Below are 20,033 nucleotides of genomic sequence, written 5' to 3'. Positions count from 1 at the left end.
TTAGTGACAAACCACTTGGCTGTCTGGTTTCTCTCTGCAGCCCCCCACTCCTCAGCTGCCGTTAAAGCATGTAGACACTCCGGTAAGTTGCATGTCTTTCTGGCTCCACACATATTTCAAAGGCCACAGAGTTCCCATGTGCATTGTTAATATCAGCTGATTGGAGGTCAGTCTACATAGTCAGTTCTGTGCAAGTACAATGAACATTTACTGTATTTAGAATTGTGTTCAGAATAATAGCTGTGTGTTATAAAATGTTACTAAAACTCAATCCATATGATAGCTTTGATTTCCAAAAACTGAATAATCTGTATTCCATATCAAGGGATGATGAAAAATGTATAAAATGTTATTACTTTTCCTAAAGTGAAGAAAAGTGAATATAAGGGTGCTCAAAGGGTGTCTGTTTTTTTCTTTATAATCTCAAACATTTCATGTACAGTGATAGAACGGACTAATAGGGGCGGGGGGTTGTCCGATATAGCCGATTGTCCCTTATGCCTAGATCAGACTACAGGATTTTAGCGCCGATATTGGCCCGATTAGCTATTGCAGCCGATTTCCTAGATCGGGCCCAACATCTTTGGTCGGGAACGACAACATATCTTGTAGTGTGACATAATCCACGACCAACGATTTGGCCCTACGACGCCAAAATGAAAGGATAAAAGTCTAGTGTAGTATATTTTAATAGTACCACAATCAGAGTTCCTTCGCAAGGACTAAATGTTTGTAGATCTGTATTCAAGCCAACCATCTTTTCTTTGAAGTTCTACATCAAAGGACTTCCTTCAACCATTTGTATGTTTATTAGGGTTTTCATTCTCTGCCCAGATAGTAACATGTCTTGGGTTCACAACAGGCATCCCGGTCTGCAAAGAGGATTGTTTTGCATCTTATAAGATGAGGGAACCGGGTGTGATCGTAGCTAGAAGGTGAGGCACCAGCAGGCGGGTGTGATTCCAAATATGGTCATGAGAAACGGCCATCTGCCGGGTGCACCCAGGGAGGGGCTAATTCCACGCCCATAGAATTAAACCTTGATAAACTGAGATCCAGGGGTTTTCGAGGGCTTTTTCGTTGTTCTGGCAATGTGAGCAGCTGTTATGACACGAAGGCTTGTTCAATAAATCGATTTGCCCAAACGCCAAGTGTCTTGAAGTCTTCATTCATCCCATGCCCGACGGAAAGCCGCAGGTCTCCCGGGTGACCTCCGACTCGGAACCACAGGCGAAAAAATCCACCTCACTAGCATGTTTGATTTTTTAAATTTTTCTTCCGTGTAGTGTGACATATTCAACGACAGCTCTCCGACAGCGCACCTTGACGTCGACCAATAGGATTGCGTATTGTGTCCGCGTTGCCTCCCGTCCTTGCCATTGTCAACATACTTGCACGCCTTTGTCAAAATTTTTTTGCGCGCATGAACCAATGTTTACCAACGCTTTAAATTCGACAACGCCAGCATGTTTACGTACAATTTTTAGTGTTAGCACTAGCTTGCTGGGCTACATACAGGACCGGTCCTAGCCAATGTGGAGATTTTATATGGTGCCCCCCTCCATCAACGATTTACAAACGCTTACAAAAAAGTCAAATAACAATAGTTTTTAACATTGCCTTTAATTTGTATGATAATGTGCCACACAATTTAAAATATTATATGAAACATTTTCTTCATTTTGGATCGTCACTGCCAAACAAAGCATACGTGTAACTTGCTGTTGCAACACCTAATGGGACAAACCAAAAGTAGCAACAACTTGACATCTCTTTCTCCCATTTCCCCCAATTTTTTCTTCGTCCCTGTGTTCTGGACAGTTTTGGTAATTTTTACATGTTTCCAGAGTTCGATGGGGTCACATCAATAAATTTGCCCCTACCCCAACAGAGAGCGAGCAGTATACCTATCAGCCAAAAGAGGGAGTATTTCGTATTATCATTTGTAATAATATTAATTGGGCATGCCGTTACATTTGAATCTGTTTTCTATATTCAAAGAACTCAATGCCTTAAGCTTTACTGACATCTAGGGGTTGAAACAGCACAAACCACATCTCGATACAGACGCCACTGTTTCAAATGAATTTAGGGGATTTACATGAATATGCATCCCATGTCCATTTTCTTTTGGACATTTTTTGGACTTTGATGTTTTCCAACAAAGAATAAACTCTTAAAATACAATTTTAGAGGGCTGAAATTTGGTCACACAGTTTTGAACAAGTTAAATTTTCAAACCATGGCGCAATTTCCAAGTTATTAGAAATAGGAGACAGGCAGCTTGGATTTGCAAAAAAATAATGGTTTGGTCTGTGGTTCCATTTGGTGGTTAGTTTGAATGTTTTTTTGGGGGAAGAGCTTGCAACAGAAGCAGTATAGGTTGTTGTTTTTCTTTAATAGACTAACCAAGACCTTTTCTCCATTCACTAAATGTCTATAAAAATGGTGGTGATGGTAACTTCTCCCATCTTCTCTTTTGGGAAACTGAAAGTCTGATGATACCTGGTATGGCCCTCTAGTGACTAACTCTACTCTTACGTTGTCAGAAAGAGATGGCCAGTCAGCAGGGTCTAAAGGGGTTGCCTTTGAATTTCCTTGTAGTTCAGGATGGCTGACAGTCAGGGGGACTTCAGGCTATGCTTGGGCCTTCACCTGCAAGCAAATTAAACAGACATGCAAATGCTCACAATGATGTACACACTACAATACATCAGGCAGTAAACACATCTGAAGCACAAAATATGGATATCCATCCATCCATCCATTTTCTACCACTTATCCGAGGTCGGGTCCCAGGGGCAGTAGCTTTAGCAGGGACGCCCAGACTTCCCTCTCCCCAGCCACTTCATCCAGCTCTTCCGGGGGGATCCCGAGGCGTTCCCAGGCCAGCCGAAGGATGTAGTCTCTCCAGCGTGTCCTGGGTCGTCCCCGTGGTCTCCTCCCGGTGGGACGTGCCCGGAACACCTCACCAGGGAGGTATCCGGGAGGCATCCGAATCAGATGCCCCAGCCACCTCATCTGGCTCCTCTCAATGCGGAGGAGCAGCGGCTCTACTCTGAGATCCTCCCGGATGACCGAGCTTCTCACCCTATCTCTAAGGGAGAGCCCGGACACCCTGCGGAGGAAACTCATTTCGGCCGCTTGTATATAAAATATGGATAGTAACAGTAATATTGTTCTATTACATGAGAAAGAGATTAAGAATCCAGTTTTATTATTTTATTATTAGATAGCATTTTGAAGGGGAAAAGGGTGCGGCCTCCAGAAGATGGCACCCTAGGCGACCGCCGATGTCGCCTATGCCCAGGGCCGGACCTGGCTATATACCCTCTTTTTTGACTGCTTGTGAGCCGTATCATATTAAAAGTCTGTGAACATGACTCAAGCCATCCTTGAATGAACGTCTTCTCCCGATCACTGGTGATGACCACTTCACGTTTTTCCTCATTTTGTTCTTTTTTTACACCCAACACAATACAGTACATTGGCCTGGCGCTCCGGGCGAGTTTTTTTTCGTGGCCTAAAAAGACCATCTATCCCTCCATTTTCCATACTGCTTGTCCTCACTAGGGTCGCGGGCATGCTGGAGCCTATCCCAGCTGACTCGGAGCGAAAGGCGGGGTAGACCCTGAACTGGTCGCCAGCCAATCACAGGGCACATATAAACAAACACCCATTCACACTCACATTTACACCTACAGGCAATTTAGAGTCTTCAATTAACCTACCATGCATGTTTTTGGGATGTGGGAGGAAACCGGAGTACCTAGAGAAAACCCATGCAGGCACTGGGAGAACATGCAAACTCCACACAGGCAAGGCCAGATTTGAACCCTGGTCCTCAGAACTGTGAGGCCGATGTGCTAATCAGTGGTCCACCGTGCCGCCTAAAACGACCAGTACAATAAAAAAATTTTTTGTAAATAAATATTAAAGAAAAGCTTGGAAATTTCACATTTTATCCAAACTTATCATTCTGGTGTACTTGGTCATGGTGTCATTGTTGACGTACAATACTCATAGGCAAGTCACTTTAGTGAGCCGCGAGGAATTAATGTGCTTCCTTGTTCCAAATCTGTTGCCAAAGGGGAACGGCTTGACAAAAAAAAATTACAGTCCCAAAAATAGCATGTTCCAGACTCCAGAGACTTTTTTTTTTGTATTTCTCAGTTCACACTGCCGCCATGCCACTCTCTCTCTCTCTCTCTATCTCTCTTTCTCTTTCTCTCTCTCTCTCTCTCTCTGTCTGTCTGTCTCTCTCTCTCTCGCTCTCTCTGTCTGTCTGTCTGTCTCTCTCTGTCTCTCTTTCTCTCTCGCTGTGTGCGCTCTACGCACAATAGACAATAGATATAACCATCATGAAATGACCACCGCATCAATTTCCCACATCCAACATGGCCGCCACATAGGCACAGGAGGCATGTCTTTTGGAATTGGGCCCAGAAATCCGTCAATCCCATTATGTGCCTGCATTGCGCCACAGCCCCAGTAAATAACAGCGGCCAATTCTGACACAAACAGACTTTGTCAATGGCAGTTTAAGTGACAAATGGAAACTATTTTTGGACACATTGTTCAGTCCCGACACTCTGTTTGATCTGATAGCTGTTTTATCGAGGTTCCATTGTATGACAAAAAAAGTTAATTTTTGCTTTCCTGTAAATCAATTAGCATAAATATTTAACAGTATAACCACTGTTTCTGAAAACTGCTTGACATCTGTGTTTGATGAAGTGCCAATGTCAAGTGTGTGAACTGACACAATTGGACAGACAAACCAGATAAATGCAGTGCCGCTTTCATTCACCCAAGCGTATTTGTCATTTGTTGTTAACGGTCTCCACAAAATGTATATTCAGATCAATTTCTGTATTCGTTGTTACGTGTTACACTAAACTTTTTTTTTTTGGCCCATGTCACAAGTTCATGGGTTAAACTCTGTGGCAAATGTCTCCACACTCAGATTATGCTTTGGCAACTGAGCAGGGATGAAATATGGCACCCAAATTGATATGCTAACACTAAAAACATCCGAAATTAATCTTCTAATCATCTCCATCATATTTTTCACAGAAAGTTGCTGCGAACAAGTTGAAAAAGACAAGTTGATATTTAAATGTAATATACTACATTAGAATCCATACATATTGTTCCACAGTATTCACTCCCGGATGAAGTGATGGAAAAAAACATTTTTGTTTTCTCCCTTTCCCATAGAAAACATCCATATAAAACTTAACCAAGCACTCTGACCATAACTGCCATTGTGTGGGGATTGTCTGGGTTATGGAAGTGTTCTGTCAGGAGTTTTATTTCTTTTTGTTTCTTTCTCCAGAAATAGTATAGACAACAGGCTCATGCACATCGAGACAGTTTCAGTCTCTGTTCAACCACAGCTCCAGCAACACCAGGACAACACAAGTTGGTTGTAACTATTCTGAGCTCAGGACCTCTATTGTGAAGAGTAATTACAGTCAGCAGCGCATGTTTACAGTGCAAAGGAAGTGCACATCAACACTTGACTTGAGGGGGGAAAAAGGGAGAAACTGTGGTGGGTTAGTTGGGAATAATGAGCGATAATGAGACTGAGGGAGGAGTAGCTGCAAAGGAGGGAGAGTATGTTGAGGCAAACCTCCGCAGTTGGTGAAAGCAGCATCATGTAGCATCTTTTTTCATCATGAAAACTCGCATGAAGTGGAATGCAACCTCACCGGACATGGATATGCCATGCCAAACTTTATTTTCTCAATTATATTGATACTCAAAACAAAAAGCACCCGCCAACCTGCTCAGCCATGCCACTTGGCAACTATTTTTGGAGGCATTTTACCTTCCTGGGCTTAATTTGGAGGTGGAGTACAGGTCACCAGGTCAACAAGGTAGGCCCCGCCCACATTGGAGAGCAGGCTTATGCCCAGCTTCATTTTCACAATGATGTCACACATATGCTCTCGTGGGAAAAGCTCAAGCGATCTCCAATTGCCCCACTCGTAAACAAACCCATGTTATTTGACCAAGGCAGAGCTATTGAGAAAACTGTCAAAATGGCTTGAATTATGATTTTACCCTTCTTCTCTACAACTGTAGTGTGAGTGTGTGAAGTGTCAGTTGAAAAGAAAATGTTTCGAGGTAAATTGCTTGTAAGGGAGATGGAATGCCGGCCTTAATTTACATCAGAACGGGTAAGTTGAATCAAAAGTAGATGTAGTGGAAACTCATACATAGTTAACATGATCATTGAGGGACTGTCTATTTAATGGACTTTTCTGATGCTTGGCTTAATGGCTCTTCTGACGGTGAAATGGATAGCACACTGTAGAACTGACGTTAGCTAGCTGGCTAGCCACTATATTTGGCAAAAATTCTCAAAGACAACCCAACCATGTCTTCCACAAATAAATCCACATCTTGCCATAGTTCCAAGTCTGTCCCTTTTGAAGTGGCTACCCAGCGCCCCTTGGGAGTCTTTTGATCTTCTCTGTACAACTATTTCTGACATCCACTGAATTTATCCTCCTCACCCAAAAGTTCTACTAAATTAATTTGGATTTGTTTAAGAGTAAATCTAAAAACACCTAAACCTATTAGGATATATCTGGCAGTGCAACCCCAAACACAACACACACGTTTTTGTGATTGTTTTGAGAAGTCAGTGGTACTTAATCACTTTTCTTCTACCCAGAATTACCCTGGCCTCTATTTTTTATTTGTTTTTCAAACTATATGAAAAGCTCTATTGAGCACTTTAGAATCGTCCAATATATAGACTAAAGCATTTGGACGTGATCATTGTAGGTTGTCCCGTCCTGCAGTTATAACCGCTTGCACACAAGTTGCTACAAGACAACAGACTGTTGTGATGTGGAATGCAACACCACTCATTAAGCAGTGTCTGAGGCATTTCTCACATCTGGTGCCTGTCAAAGCACAAAGAGGATGCTTCCCATTTTTGCTCTTGCAGGATAGTGTCATCTTTGCCGCATCCCCGTCTTACTCCCTTCCCAAAAAAAGGAGTCATGAACACCTTAAATAGGCGTGTTTGTCAAATAAGTTACATCTGATTCTGTAATATGTACAGTATAACAATTCTTGACGCGCATGTGCTGATTTATCACATTCCTCCCTTCAGGGGTCAGCCAGGTCCTGCAAGAGTGCTGAAATAAAGCGAAAGCAGTCACGGTAAGACATATCATGCACAGTCATGCCACACACGCACAGACACATGTCCAAATATACATGTAAATCATGAGAAAGAAAAGCAACAGAGAACTTGAATTGAATCCTGGATGACTTCTATTTTGTTGATAGATGTACAAATGTGTGTGATACGAACCCCTTTTTCCCCTAAAGCATGTGTATTCCCATTTCGCACTTTTGTCAACAGTTTTTGCTCTCATTACTGAGAGGTCATGTCCGTCCTTGGATGATGGGAAACTTTTTCAAGAAATATAAAGAATGTTAGCGTACTTTCCGTCATAATTTATGGACAATATATATATATATATATATATATATATATATATATATATATATATATATATATATATAATTATAATAATAATTAAAAAAAGCTTCTAAATGCGCCGTCACAACAATTACAATCTCTGCACCGGTGCACAATGACATTGTAAAGCGGTCACCTGATCGGTGCTTGCCCTCCCCAGGAGTCAGAGTATGGTCCAGGACATGGAGGAGAGCTATGAAGTTGACCTGGTCTACATCACAGAGAGGATCATCTCCTTCTCTTTCCCTGCCACTGCCGAGGAGCGCGGCTACACCGTCCACCTGAAGGAGGTGGCAGCCATGCTGCGCTCCAAACATGGCGAACACTACCTGGTGAGGAATGCCCCTTAAATTCATCCAACGGTCTTCCTGTGGGCTTTTATGCATTAATCTTTTTACTTCCTGATTTTAGGTGCTCAACCTGAGCGAGCTGAGGAACGACCTAGCAACATTAAACCCCAAGGTACGTAAAAGATGTAAAAGATGACACTTGAGAAAGTTCATACTCACTTGTTCTCTGCAGGTGCTGGAGTTCGGCTGGCCAGACCACCACGCACCGCCGCTGGACAAGATCTGCAGCATGTGCAAGGCCATCGACACATGGCTCAATGGCGACCCACACAACGTTGTCGTGCTTCACAACAAAGTAAAGTCATACATACCAAACAAACCAATCAACATTTCCTTAGCCTAATATGTAGCATACCGTAATTTCTCATGTATAATGTAATTTTTTCTCCACAGAAAATTGTCAAAAGTCAATAGTGCGCATTATACATAGGTATAGGGGAAAATGAAAAAGCGTTCACATTTTATAAATGTATGCCGCCATGAAAAAGCTATACACTTTCAGTCCAATGTCACTGCCACCTACAGGTTATGAGAACGGTGTATACTTTCATTCTAATATGCCGTCACCGAGAGGTTATGAAATAGGTGTAGCCTACACTTTCATTCCAATATGACAGGGGACTGCATATACTGTATGTACAGTTGTGCTCATAAGTTTACATACCCTGGCAGAATTTGTGAAATATTGCTTTTTTTTTTAAATATGACTGAACAACAACCATCATTAATTTCTTTATGGTTATGTTTTGCTTAATGATAATACTTTTCTGAAATGCTTGATAGTTTAATTTGAATCCCTTTAAAATAAAATTAAATGTGTTTCGCGTAGCCCTTCATATTTTCTTTAAAAATTTTTACCCATCTTACAAATTCTGCCTGGGTAAGCAAAAATATGAGCACAACTGTGTGTTTTCTCATTTACTAAATAAAAGTAAGGCTGTGAATTTCAAAATAAGAACAGATAAATAAAAAAAGTATTACATGTTCAAATAAAGTGCTTAACTTCAGTATAATTCTTTGAAAAAATACTTCGTTTTGATCATATGGTTAGAAGCAAAATCATGCATTGTAAAAATGCATGATACATAGGTAGAACGGTTTTCCAGAATTTTTAGGCCAACTTTGGGGGTGCGCGTTATACATGGGTGCGGAGTATACACGAGAATTTGCGGTAATTGCCAAAGTCATTTTTGAAAAACAAGAAAAAAACGTCTGGCTTCCTTGATTCAATTTTGGTGGGTTTCCATGACGTTGACTGAGAATCTAAAAAATTAAAAAATTAGCAATCGTTGATTTTGTGACAGTAAGTTAAAAATAACTTGGGCAATTATGATATTAGTAGTCTAACGATTTATAACGTGTATGTATGCATTACAATACTGTACAGTGTGTCCTCTTTGGTATTCTAGGGAAACCGAGGTCGGACAGGGGTGGTAGTGGCTGCCTACATGCACTACAGCAACATATCGGCAAGGTAGTAAACACCTTGTTGGAATTCGCTACCTCATGATTGTTGGTGTTGTTCAATGCTGCTTTTTTACTTCAACTTTGATCCCCCAGTCTCGAAAGCCTTGAGGTGTATGTGAGTCTGCTGTGTGATTAATGTGGCAAAACAAGCCATCCCCGCTGGTTTATTGTTCCGGTTCTCTGAGAGCGAGCAGCTCAGATGAGTCATCATTCTTTAATGCAGCCAGATGTTGTTAGAACTTTAGAGATACTTTGAAACTTTGCAGATTTATTCTTCAAAAATTTCCCCTGTGTTCATCTACATTTCATCATGTACATTTGCAGTGCTGACCAGGCCTTGGACAGGTTCGCCATGAGGCGTTTCTATGAGGACAAAGCACTTCCAATGGGTCAGCCGTCGCAGAGAAGGTTAGTTGTTACCTCACTTCCTGTTTGAAAATGTATGCTTATCACACAGTAGAAAGTATGCACTCTATGTTTCAAAACCACATAATTTTCCAATGACTGGTAGAAATGGGGTCCATTTCTTTACACAGGAAAAGTTTTTCTCGCCTGCAATTTAGTTTGAATCGAGATAATTGTGTGAAAATGTCATGGCATCCACTGTGTTTGTTTGAGGGATTCCACTCATGCCAAGAGAGCTCTCAAGAGAGTGTAGTTAAGCCTGTTTTCCACCAGTGAGATGATGTCATCAAGCATGTTGTGGAATCAAAAAAACTTACAGGAGGGAGATAAGAAGAAGGTGACAGTGAATAAACAAACATAGCTTCCAAGTCTGACGGCTCATCCTTGGCCAAGCTGCAATTTCCCGTTTCAGATGTAATTATCTCTGCCCTCACTTGCCTGGTATTATAGTTTGGAATGTGAGGCATTAAAACTGGGAGGAGTTTAGTTGCTGTGTGCTTGTAAAAGTATAAAACAAAAGTGTATTCTGTAATTAAGATATCAAAAATGACATTACAGAATGTGAAGCAAGTTATACTGTACATATCTTTCAACACGTAGAACTAATGCACCAGAATTCCAAAAGGTGGTCGATGTGTATGCGTGTATCACAAGCACTTCCTTCCTTCCTTCCTTCCTTCCTTCCTTCCTTCCTTCCTTCCTTCCTTCCTTCCTTCCTTCCTTCCTTCCTTCCTTCTTCCTTACTTCCTTACTGCCCTTCCTTACTGCCCTTCCTTACTGCCCTTCCTTCTGTGAAATCCCACCTCGCTAAACCATCTGGCTTCCATCAACAGAGCAAAGCCTCCTCACGTTCAAGGTCATGTCGGGTACCCTCCTTACAGCAATGGTTAGCAACCGGGCCAGGTTAACTCACCAGACCTCCAGCTGGTCTCTGTACACACAAGTTCAATCAGACACTTTCCACAGTGGACCGGAGTGGGATTACAGTTGGATTAATGACAGAAAACAGGAACAGGAGGACTGACTGTGGGGAAAAAGATGCTTGTGTTTGATTTTTTTTCATTTCATACAATTATTTGTTTTGTTTAGTGCGACGTAGGCTCAGGCAGGAACAGTGCTGTCATGTTTACTACGTCTGTCCCACTGTCGAGAGGCTCTGGGTTCCTCCCACATTACAAAAACATGTATATTTTGAGTGAATTGATGCTTCTAACTAATCCATAGGTATGCATGTAAATGTTTTTTGTCTGGATGTGCTATATTTGCTGGTGACCAGTCCAGTTAGTACCGCGCCTCTTGCCCAAAGTCATCGGCTCCAGATCATTTCAGTTACTTACCTTCAATGTCTACTTCTGTCACACCTTCTTTCTTTGCTCTTTAGGTATGTGAAATACTTCAACGGCCTTTTGTCTGGCCACATAAAAATCAACAACAAGCCTCTGTTCCTGCATCATGTCATCATGCATGGAATTCCCAACTTTGAATCCAAAGGAGGTAAGTATCTGCACTGCAAATATTTGGAGCCAGTTTTGGGGAGTGAGAAAGAAGTGTTTAAATGTCCACTCCCTCTTGGTCGTGCCCAGGCTGCCGTCCATTCCTGAAGATCTACCAGGCGATGCAGCCAGTCTATACGTCAGGAATATAGTATGGAATCATTAGTACCTCTCAGTTTGCTGCATATTTCAATTTGTTTTTATGAGATGCTCTTGTTGTTGTCACACAGCAATGTACAGGGAGACGGCAACACCAGCATTTGTATCACCATTGAGCCAGGCCTCCTGCTAAAGGGCGACATCCTGGTGAGCGATTCCGCCACTCTTATCCTGTTCATGCTTGATCTTTCTGTGTTATCATCACACAACACATAATCTTTCCACATTCACCTGCCACAGCTCAAGTGTTACCACAAGCGCTACAGAAACCCCACCAGGGATGTTGTGTTCAGGGTGCAGTTCCACACGTGCGCCATCCATGATCTCGGAGTGGTGTTTGGGAAGAGCGAGTTGGACGAGACATTCAAAGGTAATATGGCAAAATCAATGTTACTGCATATGTGTGTATGTTGAATTTGAATTGAAGTCACCCAATATTGTGATTGGCAGTGTTTACAAATTAGTTGTATGTAATACATTCAAAGAGAAGTTGATAGTTGTTACAGTTCACAGCTTTTAGAGCCGTATTTCCCAACCAGTGTGCCATGGCACAGTAATGGGCTGGGAGAGATCATCAGGTTTGTTGCAAGAAATTATCAAATTTCACTTAATTGGTCTGAAACTTATTCATTTACAAAAAAATATATCTTTGGTCACCAGTGACCCACTCTTCCATTTTATGGCAGAAGGTACATAACAACACATTTTATGACATTTATATTTGATGGTGTGCCATCATTTTTCTTTGTTAAAAAAGGTACCTTGACTCAATAAATAAAGATTGGGAAACACTGTTTTAGAATGAATCACTGATGGTGTAGTGGTACACTCGCCTGACTTTGGTGCAGGCAGCGTGGGTTCAGTTCTCACTCAGTGACGTTGTGAATGTGAGTGCGAATGGTTGTCCGTGTCTATATGTGCTTTGCGACTGACTGGCGACGAGTTCAGGGTGTAGTCCACTTTTCGCCCAAAGTCAGGTGGGATAGGCTCCAGCGCCCCGTGACCCTAACCAGGATAAGCGGTGTTGAAAATGGATGGATGGATGTTTTAGAATGAATAAGGTACTCCAGTGGTGGGCCCAGCTGAGTGACTGCAGCAAGTTCAAGGACTATAAAGTTACATGCTTCAGTGAACAGCCACATATTCACGGGTCAGACTTTGCAAATGTGCTGACTCAGAAATGTTTTGGGGGAACCTATCCTCCATTACTCCCAAAAACTCACTTTATTCAGTTTTTTTTTTTGACCAAAGCTGTGTCTAATATAAAAATATTGCATTGGTTCCATCTGCTGGCATCTCTATGCCAAGCAACTATGTTGAAGTCAACTCAACAATGGCAGCCATAACAAAGTTCTGTGCATAAGCGCAAACATAAAATACAACAAATAGAATGATACTAATAGCAACAATAATGATAGTAAATTAATACATAAATAAATACTATTCTTTTTTAATTAAAGTATTCATGAAGAGCTCCTTTCACATTGGCATTTGACATACAGGTGGTCCCGAGTTTTAGTCCCTCTCGTCAAACTGAGGGAAGAGGCTTCATTTTCTCAGGTCAAGGGCCAATCAAAATTTTGCTGCCATCTTGTGGCATCTACAGGCAATTACAACATTCTGGGTAGGTGTCAATTTGTCACGGATTTTCGTTATTTGTGGCTGGGCTCACTACCTATCTCCCACCAATAGCGGAGCTTCACTTAGTTTATATTTATTTACAGAATTATTATCATTATTTGGGGGGTGGAGTAGGGATTGTCCACTCTTTTAAAGTAAATTGTGTTTTTGTACAGATGACAGGTTCCCTGAGTATGGGAAGGTGGAGTTCGTCTTTTCATACGGTCCACAGAAAATCAAAGGTAGCATGTTTTTATCTAACTGCTTAGATAAACTGCTTCTTGTTGAAAAATATAGGTGCCACATCCCCATAATGAAATGTGTTCCTCAGGTCTAAGCCATCTGGAGAATGGGCCTAGCGTCTGTGTGGACTACAACACTCAGGATCCTCTGATCCGTTGGGACTCGTATGAGAACCTCAGTCATCGCTCTGAGGGGGCCGCGGATAACCAACACGGTATGCATACATATCAGTACTGCAGTCATCTCACTGGCAGCCAATGCGGTGCCAAATCCTTTTCTACTACTTTACTACTATAAAAAGACCAATTTTAGTTTTATGGACTTCCTCACAGCGAAGTTGTGGAAGTTGCTGTGTTTCAAGAAGGTCAGTAGGAATTGCATATTGTTTCCTATTTAAACAGGAACTCTGCAGGAAGCCTCTTGGCAAGTAATTTCTCAAATTTAAGCCTTCCGGCTGTCCAGGAAAAGTGGAGGACTTTGCTTTTACCCCATCTTCGTGGAATGCTCTTTAAATAATAGTGGTCTTGAGATACGAATGACCCAATTTTCAAGTTGTTCAGATACGAGCTGTCGTTTGGCCGATTTTACTTTTAGTTTGTCTTTTGAGAACATTTTGAGAAATGAGTGCTGTATGGGATAGTGGCAGTGAACTCACAATAAGCAGCGGTTTGGCATAGTGAACAATTCTTCAAAAAAGAGGCTTCAAGTTGTTTAATGCCACTTCTAGTTTGTTTATTGTCAGATTAAACTTAAAAAAGAGAATTTCACGTTTTGTTTTTCGAACAACCACATAGCTTTGCTTCCACGTAGCTTAATGGTAATAAAGAATGCAAAGTGCAATACACAGGCTAACAAATAGCATTAGTGTTATACCCCTTCAAGCAACGGATATTTGAACACAAAACATGGCGTAACACATGTAGACAGACAATATAAAAATACTCTCAGGCATATTTTCTTTATTTTCTGCCAAAATGACTGTCTGTCTTTTAGATTTGACACACAACATTTTTGTTAACAAGTCTGCCAATTTGAATGATTTAAAAAAAATTGCCAATTATATAATATAAGGGCAGCATGGTGGACGACTGGTTAGCACATCTGCCTCACAGTTCTGAGGACCTAGGCTGAAATCCGGCCCCACCTGTGTGGAGTTTGCATGTTCTCCCCATGCCTGTATGGGTTTTCTCGAGGTACTCCGGTTTCCTCCCACATCCCAAAAACATGCATGGTAGGTTAATTGAAGACTCTAAATTGCCCATAGGTGTGAATGTGAGTGCGAATGGTTGTTTGTTTATACGATTGGCTGGCGACCAGTTCAGGGTGTACCCCGCCTCTCGCCCAGAGTCAGCTGGGATAGGCTCCAGCATGCCCGCCACCCTAGTGTGGAAAGCAGTATAGAAAATGGATGGATGGATATAAAATAAGGCTACCATATCATGAAAAGTAAAGCCCACTCTCAAGCTGCAGGACTGTATGGGCATGTCCACTTATTGCTTCCATTCAGCTGTCAATCAAGTACATGTCTGTGGCTCGTGCGTCTCACACAGCCGCAAGCTGACTGTCACTATTTCTACGAAACAGTTAAGTTTTCCTGATATGTCGCTGTTACGTGGACGCACACATGACACACTGAAGGCGCTCGGCAGTGGCGGTTCGAGGAGGGTGGGGGACGGGGGGATCCAGTCCCCACCCCACCCGCCGTGCACTTTCAAGACGCAGGAGGTAGTCGACAGTTTGAAGCCATTTATTGTCTCGGCTTCAACACAGTCGCACGCACACACAGAGCCCGTGTCCCTCAGGCCACACTTAAAGGCATTTTCTAACTTTCCGGGAGACAGAATTTTTTTGGCTGACTGTCGGCTTATTGTATACTGGCCTTTAAGACACCATATGAGCGCTGTTGCATTTAAAAAAAATATATAATAATAATTTAACCAGTACTAAAAAAAAACGGGCTATTTTTTATTTCAAAATACTTCAGTCCGGTACTTTGTGCAACACTACTTTGCATTGGATTTAATGTTACTACTATATGTTTTTGATAACATATAAAATGATGCAAAGAATGAATCTCATATCTTAAGGCACCACTGTACTTGTAGGCTGGCGTCCGAGAAAGGTTTAGCAATTTTCTGGGGGAACATTTGGGATCCACTGACAATGTAAATTAGGTGTGAAATACAGACTGGACCTCAGCATACGGTGACTGCATGAAAATCTTGTATGGCAGAGAATAGGATTCAACATGTCGCGGCACAGCCGACACCAATCACTCATCAGTGGTCATTTGCAGAAGCCAGACTAGTTCATTTGTGCTGGGGTTCAGGTGTTGATTTCTAAATGCATGTCTCTTTACTCCCCCTGGTGCCATTTTTAACACTGACCTTGGGCATGGAGTTGAAAAAGCTCAGCAAAGGAATGGTGTATTTCAAAGAGTCTGCTGGATTAGGATGCTTGTTGCTTTCATTCTAACTCATAAGCCCCTGATGCTACAGTGTCGTTAGTGCTCCTTGTTAGCATTCACCTGTGTGTGTCTGTGCATAGATGATGTTATTAGCTTGTTGAGTTTTTACTTTGGAATGCGAGCGTGTGAGTCAGCGTGACTGCTCCGCTAAATAACCCTGGTCCCCGGCGGCTGTCGACCTCGCTTCCACTGCAGTCAAAAAGCCGCGGTTGGGCCGGTGCACAGCCCAATTGTATAAGTTACTTTAAGAGTTTCACAAGCTGTTGTATTAACAACAGAAACTTGTCTAGTTTAAATGCATGCACCTGATTTTTCAAGACACATAAAGCAAACATATGCATGAATTAAGTATTATTAGAGAGAGGGAGTATTAAATATGGCTGCTATGGATATGTTACGAAGCACTGGAATTTGTGTGTATTGTTCAGAAGCCAGCAAGGCCGTCCTCCTTGTTTACTACCCCTCCCCTATTTGACCGGGCCAAACATGTCTGGAATAGCTGGACAGTGACAGAAAGGGACACGGACGGTCACAGGGCGAGGCAGACGCCGCCAGTTTTATGCATTGAGCCACTCAAGTCATTTTGTTGTGCATTTCCAAAGACTGATTAAAGGAAACAAAACGTCAAGCGAGACTAGTTGACTTTTCTTTGGGTGGTGAGTGTAACTGTGAATTTTTTGTTCACATTAATGCTTGTGTTTCATGACATTTATTATCTTGCAATCTGGTTGTCAGCCATGTCATTGTTGATGTTTGTCATTGGCAATAAATAATCACTTAAATAAAAAATAAACTCGGGCTTGGCTTTACATGAATTACATATTTTACTCGATGTTGTAATATGATACAAAGTGTTTATTTCAGATGGTCAACATGGCGTGAAATAACTCAGAGAAACACGCAAACCCTTATTCCTTGGCACTCCAGGGTCAAACCTACAGTAGCCTATACCTGTACATTACGGACTAAACAAACTAAATATACTGGACCCACTTAAGTCTGCAGAAATTGAGAGCGGTGGAGTATTTTAAATGTGTGCTTGTGTGTGTCACACGAGAACAAAATGCTTGGAGCTGGACGTGCCGCTGACAGCACGGTGAGCTGCAGCAGCAGGTTCAGATCCCACCAGCCCTCGAAACCCTGCCGCAACTGTCCTCATCTCTTAATGTCTCATTTCTCCTCTGAATGGTTATTTTGGAGTCAACCTGCTGCTGATCGTATGTCCTTGCAGCATGGAGATGAATGTGAATCAGACATGTCTTACACATGACATCACCCTGACAGTCGTCTTGGTGGGTGACACCAATACGGTCACATAACGTTACCTCTAAAGAGTGACTGATGCATGGAGTGGGCAGACATTGCTAATTTAAAACCAGACCCTGTCAGTTACTGATGCTCAAAGGGTGACACTTAGTGATGTCATATCTCTGCAAATGTCATATCTGATGTCCAAATGTCCACTATTTAATAGAGAAACTTGACATACTTGACATGCTCTCCTCGAGGGTGCATGTGTTTTATGGACTTGGAGAAGGCATTCGACCGTGTCCCTCGGGGAGCCCTTTGGGGGGTGCTTCCGGAGTATGGGGTACCAAACCCTAGTGATATGGGCTGTTCTGTCCCTCTACGACCAGTTTCAGATTTTGGTCCGCATTGCCGGCAGTAAGTCGGATTCACTTTCAGGTGAGGGTTGGACTCCGCCAAGACTGCCCTTTGTCACCGATTCTGTTCATAACTTTTATGGACAACATTTCTAGGTGTAGCCAAGGTGTAGAGGGGGCCCGGTTTGGTGGCCTCAGTATTACATCTCTACTCTTTGCAGATGATGTGGTTCTGTTGGCTTCATCAAGCCCTGATCTCCAACTCTCACTCAAGCAGTTCACAGCCAAGTGTGAAACGGTTGGGATGAAAATCAGGACCTCCAAATCTGAGACCATGGTGCCCTGTCTGAACAGGGTAATCCCCTGACCTCTTCAGGTCAGGGATGAGATTCTGCCCCAAGTGGAGAGGTTCAAGTATCTCTGGTACTTGTTCACAAGTGAGGGAAGAATGGAATGGGAGATCGACAGGCGGATCGGTGCAGCATCTGCAGTGATGCAGACTTTGTATCGGTCCGTTGTGGTGAAGAAGAAGCTAAACTGAAAGGCGAAGCTCTCAATTTATCTACGTTTCTACCCTCACCAACGGTCACAAGCTGTGGGTCGTGACCGAAAGAACCAGATCTCGGATACAAGTGGCCGAAATTAGTTTCCTCCACAGGGTGTCTGGGCTCTTTCTTAGAGATAGGGTGAGAAGCTTGGTCATCTGGGTGGGGCTCAGAATAGAGCTGCTGCTCCTCCGCATTGAGAGGAGCCAGATGAGGTGGCTCGGGCATCTGATTAGGATGCCTGCTGTACACCTCCCTGGTGAGGTGTTCCATGCCCGTCCCACCGGGAGGAGACATGCTGGAGAGAGTATGTCTCCCGGCTGGCCTGGGAACGCCTCGGGATCCCCCCAGAAGAGCTGGGGAAAGGGAAGTCTGGGCTTCCCTGCTAAATCTACTGCTCCCGCGACACCGACCTTGGATAAGCGGAAGAAAATGGATGGCTGGACATACTGTGTACTTGTTCCCTTGAGGATTTTGCAAGATGGGCTTTTAGCAGGTTAATGTGACACGAGCAAGTGTGTAGGATCCTGTATATCGGCCAGTTGTCAGTCAAACCCTGTCACCTTCTACAGGCATGCAGACTGGCTGTCGTCACAGCGATATGAAAGCTGAATGTCACATCCCGTTGCGAGATGACATCATTGGGTCCTCACATTCCTGCCATGGCCTGTCAGTGTGTATAATTGTGACCGGTTTAAGATGTCGTCACGCTGAAGGAAAACACCCACCTCTATCTTTCGCATTTTGGATGACTCTAACATGCACAGTATCCATCTTTGTGTAGATTACAGATGTTTTTGTTTTTGTTTTTTTCCTCCAAGGCAAAATGCAGTTTTACTGCGCTCTTGCATTGCCATTGAGGTTTGAGTTGCTTTAGGGTAAAGCTCCAGACTGAGGTTTTTCTAGCACAGATCAGTGGAAAAAAAAAAGTTTTTAAAAATTAAATGAAAAATAATGCACCACATCCAATCAAATTTAAACTGCAGGTCTATCTTCCAAAGATAGGTGTATGACATACACACCTGTATATATAGCATGGTTCCAAGATTAGGCCATGCATGCGGCACTACTATATAAACCTTGCATCAAAAAATAATAATAATTGGTTTGGGCCCTTCTCGTAAGGTCATTACGCATCTATCATCCATCATCTCATTTATAAGACTATATGTTTCTATATAATGTGAATATCCCACTGACCTGTTTTTGTTTACCTCTCGCAGGAAAGCACAAAAAGGGACTTGTTGACAGTTCGGTCCAGAAGTATTTGGACAATGCCTGAATTAGATACTTGTTTTGGATAGTTTGCCTCTTTACACCACCACAATGGATTTGAAATAAGACCATTACACGTCGGAAGTGTGGACTCAGTTTAATCATCGAGAAATGTTTTTGTAGATGTCAATTTTCATTGACTGAAAAGTATTTGGACATCCATCCATCCATTTTCTGAGTCGCTTCTCCTCACTAGGGTCGCGGCCGTGCTGGAGCCTATCCCAGCTATCATCGGGCAGGAGGAGGGGTACACCCTGAACTGGTTGCCAGCCAATCGCAGGGCACATACAAACAAACAACATTCGCACACACATTCACACCTACGGGCAATTTAGAGTCCCCAATTAATGCATGTTTTTGGGATGTGGGAGGAAACCGGAGTGCCCGGAGAAAACCAACGCAGGCATGGGGAGAACATGCAAACTCCACACAGGCGGGACAGGGGATTGAACCCCGCTCCTCAGAACTGTGAGGCTGACGCTCTAACCAGTCGGCCACCGTGCCGCCTATTTGGACATTTGACATAAAAATTATATAACAATAATGTTTAATAGTGGTCATGACTACTTGTAGTCTGGAGTCTATGGGCATAACCAAATTGCCAAGTTTCATCCCTGGAATGCATTGATAGACCATCTCCAGACACCTTCACTTGCAGGTACCTTTGGCAATAAAGTGTATGTTGTTGAAGTGTATGGGGTGCATGTCACCCCACAGCACAGATGGGAACAGACCGGGCTGCGATTCTATTCCATTGTCAGTGTGACCACTGAGGCTGTTCCATTATCAGTTATACAGTACGTGTCCATCCCATAACATTTCCTCCACCCTGGTTGACACATGATGTGGCGTACTTCGGCTCATGAGCTCTTCCTTTTCGTCTTAATACTTTTCTCTT

At 42.7% G+C, this 20,033-nt stretch overlaps 1 protein-coding gene across 11 annotated transcripts in view; it reads left to right on the top strand.

The window, feature by feature from the left end:
- The window catches only part of tns1a (tensin 1a), a 67,889-nt gene that overhangs the window by 28,265 nt on the left and 19,591 nt on the right, over positions 1-20,033 (top strand). For 9 of the 11 annotated variants that reach the window (XR_009789141.1, XM_061777643.1, XM_061777636.1 and 6 more), the window contains 13 exons: positions 41-82; positions 7,133-7,182; positions 7,668-7,839; positions 7,919-7,969; positions 8,030-8,152; positions 9,267-9,331; positions 9,649-9,732; positions 11,111-11,223; positions 11,313-11,373; positions 11,453-11,528; positions 11,622-11,751; positions 13,178-13,243; positions 13,333-13,458. Coding sequence is in view for 10 of the 11 variants with exons in the window: in XM_061777643.1 (XP_061633627.1) it covers positions 41-82; positions 7,133-7,182; positions 7,668-7,839; positions 7,919-7,969; positions 8,030-8,152; positions 9,267-9,331; positions 9,649-9,732; positions 11,111-11,223; positions 11,313-11,373; positions 11,453-11,528; positions 11,622-11,751; positions 13,178-13,243; positions 13,333-13,458 (1,159 nt within the window). In the remaining variant the exon portion in view is untranslated. Of the gene's footprint in view, positions 1-4; positions 83-7,132; positions 7,183-7,667; positions 7,840-7,917; positions 7,970-8,029; positions 8,153-9,266; positions 9,332-9,648; positions 9,733-11,110; positions 11,224-11,312; positions 11,374-11,452; positions 11,529-11,621; positions 11,752-13,177; positions 13,244-13,332; positions 13,459-20,033 lie in introns of those variants that run through there. The other 2 variants (XM_061777656.1, XM_061777666.1) reach the window with 2 other exon arrangements.

This window comes from Phyllopteryx taeniolatus, chromosome 1 (assembly GCF_024500385.1).
Source record: "Phyllopteryx taeniolatus isolate TA_2022b chromosome 1, UOR_Ptae_1.2, whole genome shotgun sequence".
In the NCBI taxonomy this organism is placed as follows: domain Eukaryota; kingdom Metazoa; phylum Chordata; class Actinopteri; order Syngnathiformes; family Syngnathidae; genus Phyllopteryx; species Phyllopteryx taeniolatus.
Note: the sequence above shows the minus strand (reverse complement) of the source record. Positions and strands in the feature narration are given on the sequence as shown.